This window comes from Streptopelia decaocto (genome assembly GCF_964273445.1).
Source record: "Streptopelia decaocto genome assembly, chromosome: 2".
NCBI lineage: Eukaryota > Metazoa > Chordata > Aves > Columbiformes > Columbidae > Streptopelia > Streptopelia decaocto.
Window position 1 is genome coordinate 76,006,866 of NC_138655.1, and position 10,731 is coordinate 76,017,596.

The 10,731-nt window shown below is 43.5% G+C and overlaps 1 protein-coding gene across 6 annotated transcripts; it reads left to right on the top strand.

Annotated features, from left to right (window-relative positions):
* Positions 1-1,262: 1,262 nt before the first annotated feature.
* On the top strand, positions 1,263-10,583 carry ROPN1L (rhophilin associated tail protein 1 like). 6 transcript variants are annotated; one of them, XM_082044035.1, is made up of 6 exons: positions 1,263-1,742; positions 3,946-4,103; positions 6,395-6,518; positions 6,665-6,826; positions 8,722-8,897; positions 10,242-10,583. In XM_082044035.1, exons 2-6 carry the CDS (start codon positions 3,973-3,975, stop codon positions 10,303-10,305), a joined length of 657 nt encoding a protein of 218 aa, XP_081900161.1. In that variant the 5' UTR covers positions 1,263-1,742; positions 3,946-3,972; the 3' UTR covers positions 10,306-10,583. The 6 variants fall into 6 exon arrangements, with proteins under 6 accessions (XP_081900161.1, XP_081900157.1, XP_081900162.1 ...); XM_082044034.1 differs by lacking the exon at positions 1,263-1,742 and adding an exon at positions 2,217-2,254; XM_082044032.1 differs by lacking the exon at positions 1,263-1,742 and adding an exon at positions 2,277-2,691.
* The last annotated feature ends 148 nt before the right edge of the window (positions 10,584-10,731 follow it).

A 10,731-nucleotide genomic window follows, 5' to 3' on the forward strand; every position in this document is an offset into this window, starting at 1 on the left:
AAATATTAGTTCTCTGAAGTATCAATTACTTGTTAAAAAGGACTCAATATCCAAATATGCCAAACTTAACCATGAGTAATTATGCACATATTAATACTTTGTATATTGTTAACACAGGATTAATTAGTAGAAAATGTGCAGTACATCTTTTTCTGCTTATAAATCAGGAGTCTGTGTAGTAACGATGATGGTAACTCATGTAACTGCTGGTATTTGGATCTTCTCCATCTCCCTATCCCCACCCCACAGTTGACTGGCCAGAGATCATCTTGGATTTAACATCAAAGGAGAGAGGAGAGCAGTTCCCACATTGCTCTCTCTGCTGAGATCAACAAGTGTTTCCCCCTGCAGTTGTTTTATGACTTGATGCAGTATGCCTTGTTAATTTTTGTTACATGTAAGCATTTATACTAAAATCAATTTAGTCATACCTTTACAGATTAAGCATGTTCTGGAGCAGCATGTGATTAATTGGTCTCTTATTTTCCAATTATTTTTCATTCTTGTATGAAAGTTTCAGCCTTTTGCTCTTTCCAAGAGTTTGCAACTCATAAATGTTCGAAGAATATGCAGTTCTTCATTAAATACTCATAAAAAATCTTTCCCCTTAGATGCTGCTGTGTCCCTTAATGTGGTCTGGCAGCTTTACGCATGATTTTGCTGCACTAGACCAAGTAAGTGGAAGAATTGTGGATATGACATTTACTGTTCGAGCATCTTTAGGGTAGTTCCAAGCACATCCAAGGACTGCAGATCACAGAAAATATGAAACTTTTGCTGTTTATTCATTATCCCTAGACAACTTTGAAAGACTGCATTGTGAAATTAATTTAATTCCATTCTGTAAACCCCTGTGGGATGTTTGCTACAGGTATTCTTTTTTGCTATAGTGTTCTTCACTGTTCCAAAGCATCTACCCATTTAAAGGTTATGTCATGATACGTCAGAAGTTTGCTGTTATCACGTAGTTGCAGGAATCTGCAAAGTATTTTGAGGCGAAATGCTTGGCCTGCAGCCTCTGCAGGGTTCTCATGTTTTATGAAAGATTAAACCGTTGTTAAAATGTGTGCTTTTTGTTTTCCAGAGACCACTATTTTATCTTTGTCCTGCGTGGCCTTACGTGTTCAGCAGCGGGGACATAATGTGGATTAAGAAGGGCAGGCTTCAAATAAGATTGTGACCCATTTCCTGCATACAGCACCTAAGTTTCTTTGGAGCAATGGCTTGTGAAGGCTTTCTGAAGCGAATAATCCTATTATCGGGTTCGCTTGAGTGCTTGGGCTACTTACATCCCATGTTATAACAGAAGGAACATGAGGGGCATTGCATTATAATCAAGACAGGAGATGGACTAGCATCTTCACCGAGGACACCATGCAGGTTACCTTGGGTGCTGGTTTTATCTGCAGTGGCAAGAGCAGAGGTCTTATAGTCCTCCAAGACTCAGGGATGGAGCAGGCGCTTTGGCTCCTCTGTGTTCTGGAGTGGTGGAAGAGCCCACCCTGCCCTGTCAGCACACACAGTGCCAGGGTGGAGCAGCAGATGCTGAGAAGCAGCTGGCACTGGCTGTGCTGTGCTTGGTGCTGTCCTGCCGTGCCAGGCCCTGGAGCTGACTCCAGTGGAGGTGCTCTTGCCTGCAATGGAAGCAGCAGCTACTGCAAATAATAAGGAACGTGTTGCCCTATGACCATTTGGCAGCTCAGGCAGTGTTTGCTCACACCTCCTCCAGGCCTGGAAGGGAGGTAGGAGAGAGCCAAAGTAATGAAGGATGTGCTGCACCCATGCTGCCAACTGAGTCCTGTGTCGTGGAGGGGGATGTGCAGGGGTCTGCAGAGACCAAGCTCCCGCTCCGGGCTCTGCAGGTGACTCACTGTTAAGGTGTTTCATGTCGTTTCACAAGTTATTGGAACAGGCTGCCCAGGGAAGCGGTGGAGTCACCATCCCTGGAGGTGCTTAAAAGGCGTTTAGACGAGGTTCTTAGGGACATGGTTTAGTGCTAGAATTATGTTATGGTTGGACTCGATAATCCTGAAGGCCTCTTCCGACCGAAACAGTCCTGTGATTCTAAGTTTGCAGAAAATGCGTGTTGTTCTTGCCTTGTAAACAACGCAAGCGATAATCCCCTGCCCTGGCCTGGCCTGGCCCCCGCCTTCCCCCGTCAAGCACCGGGCCGGCCCGCCGGCCTCCCGCCCCCTCCCCCCTGCCCCACTGTGCCGCCGCGTTGCCAGGGCAGCGGGGCCGCGGAGCGGGGCAGGTGAGACCGGCTGCCCGGGCCGGGCTTCCCGCAAGCCCTAGGGTAGCGGGGGCGGGGAGGCCGCTCAGGGACGGCTCGGCCGAGCGCTGCCGTTGCGGGGGCTCCCGGGGGCGCTGTGGGACGGTGGTTGGGCTCCCCCGGCGCCGGGGCCTGGCGGCGGCCTCTGAGGGGTGGCATCCGGCGGCTCGTAACGCTCGGTGCTGCCGGGGCGGCCTGGGAGGAGGCCTCGGGCGGGCACCCGGGCCGAAGCCGGGAACAGGGGAGGTCGCGGCCAGCTGTGCTCCTTTTCGGCTCCGGGCTTGTGAGTCGCTGTCACCAAGAGCGTGGCGAGTCTGGTTTGCGTGCGCGCACTTGTTGGGTTTAGTGTTGTACGCAGGGCACCTGAGGCTGGGTTGAGATGCGTGAGTAGAAAAATAGAAAATAAGAGCAAATAGAAGGTGAGGGGAATAATTCGACTTTGGCGTTTAGCAGGACAGTAACCCATGTTAGCACACGAGCGGTAGGTATTGCCATGGCCGAGGGCGAAAAGTTGCAAAGGTTCACAGACGCGGTTGCGTTTTTCATTGTTCATTCAGTGTGTATATATTTGTATATGAGGTTCACACGCAGCACAAACAGCAACACAGGAGGTTCCCTCTGAACACCAGGAAACACACTTTCACTGTGAGGGTGACCAAGCATCAGCACAGGTTGCCCACGGAGGCTGTGGAGTCTCCATCCTCAGGGAAATTCAAAAGCCATCTGTGCATGGTTATGGGCAGCCAGCTCTAGCTGACCCTGCTGGAGCAGGGGGTTGGACCAGATGAGCTCCAGATGTTCCTTCTGACCTCAGCTCTTCTGCAACTCTGTGATTAATGGCTTACTAGAGAAAGCAGGTCTTACCTTTGTTGTTTTGTTTTTTTTTTTCTCTATTTTTTCTTTTCTGATAAGTTTTTCTTATTTTCTTTGACACACATGTATTCCCTCCTCAGGGTTTTTCTGTTTTGTCTTATTCTGAAATCCCCAACTTTTTCCCTTCAGCTGCAGTCCCTTGGCTAGAGCTGCATTTTTGAATCATTACTGGAAGTGTGTGACCAATGCAGTAATTAAGGATACACTCTGAAGTCTATCCCTATGCAAATTTGCTGTGTTGAAGTAATGAAGATGCTATACCCTGCCAGCATGTCTCCTCAAATGAAGTTCAGGGCAGCCTTGAGTCACAGCAGTCCCATTCCTCCATCACTGGCTTTTAGTCTTTTTGATAACTTCTGTACTCTAGCTTCTGTACAAAAATGACAAGATTCTTCTTGGTGTGCACTAGTGAGTTGCCACCATAGCTGGCTTTCATGCTGGCATGTGTGGTGTGACTTGTCTGGAGTATTTGTTCTACAAATATGGATTCTGGTAGGTTAGAGGAGAAAAATCAGTTAAAAGTTATCTGAAGATATCTGTTCAAGTAGTAGTTCTCCTTACCTGGAGCTGTGATTGGAGTCCAAGCTTTTTTACTTGGTGGCCATCAAGTTTAAGGTTTTTAGAGACTCGTGGTGCTTGTCTGTTGACCTTTCTGAGTTTCTCAGTTCTCCAGTAGCCCTGACCATCAAGTAGAATGGAAGGTGCTTTGGTAGAAGCCCTGTTCCCCTGCCATGTGTACACACAGGTGTTCATTCACATTCTGCATCTGTGAACTGCTGTTTTATTACTGTTTCTTCCAGGTCCTTGTAACTGAACGTAAACAGACGATGCCTCCTCCGGAAACCATATTTTGTGCTCAGCAGATCAAAATCCCTCCTGAGCTACCTGATATTCTGAAGCAATTTACTAAAGCTGCTATTAGGACTCAACCTTATGATGTTTTGCAGTGGGCAGCTGCGTAAGTAGGATGTGGATGTTCACATAATGACGTAGCACTGTGTGTATGGACCTGCAAAACCTCGGTGCTCCTGTTTATTGTACAGTGGAACTGGCTTGAGTATGAAACCAGCTTGTGTATTGCTTGCATATGCACTTCTGTGCATTAATGCAGCATGCGAGCCTATAAAAATAGTGAAGAACTTGATTTAGTTTCTGTTTCATTGAGGATTAGGACTGGCATATTTCTGGAATAGTATGATTTCCATACAGAAGAGCACTTGTTGATTGGTTACTCTGTCCTTTATTATCAAAGAGGTCCTTTAAGACCTTAAAAGATCAAAGGTCTTATTTTCCTCTTGTGTGAGACTTGATTAAATTTTTGGAATTTAAAGGAAACCTAGAAATAGCTTTCTAATTCTTAAGTTTGCCTAGGTTTCTTTTTGTTCGTTTGTTTCCAGGAAGAAAATTAAGGACTCTCCTTAAATGTTACTGAAATAGGAAAAGATCCTGAAAAGTTGTAACTTCTAGACGATAGTCCACGTAATAAATCTCTCATCGTAAATTTGGTTTAAGATATTTAAAGGTTTCTTTTTCTTTAACTTTTTTTTTTTTTCTTTTTGTTACCTCAATCACTCACTATCACTTTTTCCTGTCCTAGAGTTTGTGTGGACTAGCTCTTCAAAGGTATCTGTGAGATGTTCTCAACTGGTGGGGGATTAGAAATAGTCCATGCTGTGTATGTGAGGGAGGGGAGGCTGTTAACAAAGGCAGGCTGGAGTCTGGCTTGTTCATGGAAGAAAAACCAAAAACAAACCTGAAGCTGAATCACTACAGCTGCAGTGTTGGACAAAGGCAGGGGGAACATCTTAAAACGCTGTGGCGGTTCTTAGGAACACAATGGAGGTGTGTTGTGGTGCACCTCTGGGTGATGGCCGTGCAAGGAGCTTGCCCCAGCCGAGCAGTGGGAAGCGGCAGCTGCCAGGTCACTGCAGGATGCTGGTATGTGGGGCTGGTGAAAGCAGGGGCAGCGCGGCCAGACCCCGACCTCTGTTTAAGATTAAAATTCAAGATGGCACCAGCTCAGTTGGAGGAGCCCCCACAGATGGGCAGGTGGCTGCTGCTGATGGCGCAGCCCCTTCTGGAACGTGCAGCTTTTCCTTGCCTGGTTCAGATTGCTGGCCAGTTATGGCAGAGGTGGTATTAGAAGGGGGGCGGTTAGTAGGTCGAGAGAGGTTCTCCTGCCCCTCTACTCTGCCCTGGTGAGACCACATCTGGAATATTGTGTCCAGTTCTGGGCCTCTCAGCTCAAGGACAGGGAACTTCTGGAGAGAGTCCAGCACAGGGCAACAAAGATGATTAAGGGAGTGGAGCACCTCCCTTATGAGGAAAGGCTGAGGGAGCTGGGGCTCTTTAGCTTGGAGAAGAGGAGACTGAGGGGTGATCTCATTCATGTTTATAAACATGTAAAGGGTGAGTGTCACGAGGATGGAGCCAGGCTCTTCTCAGTGACAACCAGTGACAGGACAAGGGCCAATGGGTACAAACTGGAACACAGGAGGTTCCACTTAAATATGAGAAGAAACTTCTTCTCAGTGAGGGTGCCAGAGCACTGGAACAGGTTGCCCAGGGGGGTTGTGGAGTCTCCTCTGGAGACATTCAAAACACACCTGGACACCTTCCTGTGTAACCTCATCTAGGTGTTCCTGCTTTGGCAGGGGGATTGGACTAGATGATCTTTCGAGGTCCCTTCCAATCCCTGACATTCTGTGATTCTGTGTTCCTCCTAAGGCAGTGGCAGCCTTATAATTAAAAGGATCTGCATCTAATTTCCTTTTCTGCTCTAGTCTTAAATTTTATTTTGGAGTGGACAGAAATAGCAGAAATGTTGATGAGAGAGTTGCAGTGTAAATAGCCAGTCATGCTTTTCAGGTAGTGTGTGAGGACAGTGTTAAACCCTAAGGTGCTCGTCAATCAAATGGGAAAAGCCTGTGCTTTGGTTTGCAAGCCCACTCTGATGTTTATAAATCACTCTTTGCCTCTGCCAAAAAAGGGCTAAGTGCACAAAATAAGTTAATTGCCTTAGGAATTAAAAAGGAGTGTTTAAAGTCTAAAGATTGTGGTTTCCCCTAAAATGAAAGGTGGTATCTGGGCACAGGGAGATGGGACTTGTGCAGGCGAGCAGGTTGCTGAGTGTTGCCACTCCTGCACAGGAGCGTGTGGATTCATTCACTGAACTCTAAGACTATTTACTTTTGTGCAGCATGTAGTGGCTACAGGCATTGAAGTGTATTGCTCTTCCCATTCACCCAGGTATTTTTCAGCGCTGTCAAAAGGTGAGCCCCTTCCTGTGAAGGAGAGGCTTGAAATACCTTTGGCAACAGAGAAAACAGATGCTGCTCTGACACTTGGACTCCTTAAAGTCTTGCACAAACAGGTACAAACATCCTTTATCAAATGCACAATGCTATCGAGGTATGCTGATGTGTTGGGGATGGTTGGGGAGAGTGACTGTCAAGTATTTGATGTATTCTGGAGAGAGTTTTCAGTGTTCTTATTGTGGTACTATGATTTTGTTTAAAGCTTTCTCCCAAAGGCGTGGTGAATGTTGCAGAACTGAAGGAAAGATGGAAACACTTGTGCTTGCCAGAGGAGCAGCTGGAAGCTATCTTGCAGCTGGACAACTTTGGTGAGGAGGTGGAGTGGATGAAGTTTCTGGCGCTTGGGTGCAGTGTTCTCGGTGAGGTACGTTCCCAGCAGGAGCCCTCATATCCAAACACAAATAGTGGTATATGATCATATATGAGGCAGACCGTAGAACAATGAATGCAAATGGACTTTGGGGAATGGGGATTGCTTTTGCAGTAGCTGCAAATTGTCTTGCATGTTTACTTCTTCTCCCCACCAGGGTCAGGGGAGCTCCAGCAGAAAGAGATGGCTACATCTGCACTTTACTGGGATGGCAGTAGAAAAGCAAGTGTGTCCACAGGGAGCTTGGACCATGAGAGAGAGGATGATAGAGGAGTGATGCTTATAGCATCACTGTAAATGTCCATGGAGGAGAACTAGAAAGAGAAATTAAAACATCAATGCTTAATTGATTGTTTAGTCCATTAAATTTTCACAAAGCAGTTAATGTTTCTAAATCTACATTTAATTCTTTTAATGTCAGTAATAAAATCTCAGCAGAGCATTTCAACAGAATGAGGGATTATAAAATGCACTAAGCAATGTTCTTATGAAGTATAATATTTTTAATGGCTTCTGTAGTAGGGAAGAAGGGGTACAAAAACAAAATATGTGTTAAGTAATATTTTGAGAATGTTGCAATATCTGGAAACCCTAAATGTCAACTTGACCTGGCGATGCAACTGTGTTTGTTTTTTTTTTTTTTTTACTCATTTCAACTATGTATTTCTTGATTCCAGTCCTCCTCCCAAAATGATTTCATAGTTTGCGTTCTTCATTTAAAACGAGTAACAGCAATGTTATTAAAAAAAAAAAAAAAATCAAAACAAAAAAAGGGTCACAGGGGCATCATTCTGAATGAACTAGACAGACTAAATTTACCTCCATCTATCCATCTCTTCAGTCTGCCATCATGTAGACAACCGCCTTTCCTTCCCCTGAGAGGCCTCCCAGGGGAGGAGCTACATTAAGTAAAACTGTTAATGACACTTTTCTGGCCGGTGTTCTAGATGGTGAACAGATACTGCATTTATTTTAAATATTGTTGTTCTACTGTTAGGAAATACTTATTCTTTACAAAGTCATTGCTTGCTTATTAATGAAGAGCTAAGGATAAATTTTGAAAAAGTTATAGCAAAAAGATTACTATTTGGGTTAAAAAGGCCTGTGTGGATTTTTTTGTTTTAATAGCATCTGACCAATCTAACTGTGAAGCTCCATGCTGAATTTTTCCACATTTCCCCATGTACCTCAGCACGGATAGGCCACTGGATTACAGACGTTCTATTGAATGAAGGATTTTTTTAAAGTATATTTGGAATTAATACTTTGAGGCATGTTTGTTCTAAAGGGAACTTGGACGCTACTTGGCTTTGACTAAACTGAAACATTCTAGAAATGCTTTTTGCTTCAGTGCTTTTTCTGCTAGCTACTAAAACGGAACTTGCTTACAAATAAGGCAAATACTAAATAATAGCATTACTAAAAAATAATGTAATGTAATATTTCATAGTAAAAAAATCATCTGAACTGTATTCATTTTCTCTTTTTTAAAGATATCTCTGTCTTTGCTGCTGAGAATTCATTTAGATCTATTGAGATTGTATATACACAGATATACATACATACATATAGCAAGGTATAGTGATATTCGAGCTTTTATGGTAGGAGAATAGAGCAATTTGGCCACATTGGAGATAGAGATTGGAGATCATTAAACAGGAATCTGATATTTTTACTCCGGTTTCTACTAAAACTTCATTATTGTTTCCATCCCAGCACCTGTACTGGAGGGTAAATTTGAGGTTGAAAGCCAGGTAATGAGATGATAAAGCCTTAACCTCATTTATAGGCGCACTCAGTGGTTTGCAGTGTGGATTTTGTCATGGTACACAAAGGACGTTCATGGCTCTGATAATGTTCCTGTCATTTCTTTACTGAACCCCCTGCAGTCCTTACTGAGTTCAATGAAACATGCCTGTGAAATCTTAACAAAGGACCCAGATGGTGGAGCAGCTCGTGTTCCCTTTGAAACATTCTCGTTCCTTTACTCCTATTTGGCCACTATCGATGGAGAGATACCAGAGGAGGAAACCAAAGCGTTCCTCTGTGGAATTAAAGAACAAGCGTAAGTAATCCATACATGAAATTTTAAATTTGGATCACCTCTGGGTTCTCCATGAACCTTTAATTGCAGATAAATAGTCCATCTTCACTTTGGGTGTAGCCATAATGACAGGAGTAAAGGTTGGCCAAGATGATACTGAAAGTGGTCAGCCTCAGGGTTTGAACTGCTAAATGATAAATTGTTATTTATCCATCTTTCTTTGAAATATTGAAGTAATTACCTGGTGATACAACTTTCCCTTTACAAAGCAATTACAGTCCATGAGAAAAGCCAGGCAGGTCAATATAGCAGTGCAGAATTTTGGGGTCTTTTAGGTGCTCTCCAGTGCTCTGGGTGTTGGCAAGATGGTCCTGAATGCTGATGTAGGGTCAGGAGTTCCCCCTTGCCTCACCTAGAATTTTTTTTTTGTATTCTGGTTATCCCCAATATTCCTAAGTGTCCTTCTTACAGGATTGGTTAGAAAATACCCTGTCAATTCAGATTGTGCTTCCATTTTCTGATGTGCTCTCACGATTGCTGGTACTCACAGCTTGTTTGTTCTGAGTACATCTAGACACCTGCACTTTGTGATGATCAACAGGATATTTGCAGAGTTTGGCTACCTTTTTTTCTTGAGCACACCAACACTATTCTGTTGCTTTACACTAATGGTTGATCATATTTTTGTCAACTTTTACAACAGCAAAAACTTAAAGTTCATAGGCTTGTGCTAGAAGCTCTGCTCACTAAGGCTAACTCATGCTAACTGCTACAGGTGAAAATTCTCATCTCTAATAGGCTTCAAGTCTTGTGCCCACAAAATTCAGAGTCAAAACCCCTTAACTTTTTGGCAGATAGAGGAAAGGATCCATCAAGATACTGCATATATTCCTGCTAGAGTTAGCACAGAATGGGCATTAGGAATGTATGGAAATAACAGTGTCTTCAATCCAGCTTTCAGTGATCAACTCCCACTCATTTTACCCATAGTCACACATAGGTCACGCAAAATGCACTTTATTTTTACCTGTTTTTTTAAAAGATCCCTAAGAGCCTTGTCCTCTGAGTGCCAGTGTGGCATGTTTGCACACAGATACTGACTCCTCCTACCATCTTTCTGCCAGTTGGTCCTTCTGTCTTAGACTGCCACCACCTCCATGCACGTGGGAGCTCAAAAATGTGCAAGCACACAAATGAACTTGTTTTGTCATATGTTACCAGATGGACAGTTTTTAATAAGAAATACTTTTTAATAATAGTGCTCTTACTTGCTATTAATATAACCCTCAATTATATCTTGCCCAACACACTATGATTTACGATGTTGAAGTGTTGTTCTAAAACATCTGGTTTATTCCTTTCCAGTGACCAACAAAGTGGCATGGTGCTGCTCAGAAACTTTCTGACCCAGCCCTCAGCACTGTTTTGAACAAAGCTACTCTTCAGCACCAGATGAGGAAAAAATAAAAAGGAATAAATACGTACAAGTATTCAAGGAAATAATTTGTGTTCAAAGGACTGTTATTTGCACATTGCAATACAAGATGATCCTCTTCTCTGACACTTTTTTTTCTTTATTCCACTCTTGAAATGGCCTTTCAGTGGATGTTAGTTGAATCCATGGTTGTACTGTTCTCCAGCCTCTCAAATACTGATGCTCCCACCTAGGGCGTGATAACTTCACTCATTTGTTTATATTGAGTAAAATGTATTTTGTTATGGATCTTCCTACTTTTACTTCATGATTGTAAGAAAATAAGTAAAATGTAAAATTCAATTTAGAGAAGACTGGACAGCTGTAACTGGTGCATTTCCCATTATGTTTCTAGATAGCACTGACTTTGACTCTTGTGCA

Coding starts and splice junctions, on each gene's coding strand:
- ROPN1L (XM_082044031.1), top strand. CDS start 2,010: ATGGTTGGACTCGATAATCCTGAAGGCCTCTTCCGACCGAAACAGTCC. Junction 2,255..6,394: donor GGGGCCGCGGAGCGGGGCAG/GTGAGACCGGCT, acceptor CCATTCACCCAG/GTATTTTTCAGCGCTGTCAA. Junction 8,898..10,241: donor TGTGGAATTAAAGAACAAGC/GTAAGTAATCCA, acceptor ATTCCTTTCCAG/TGACCAACAAAGTGGCATGG.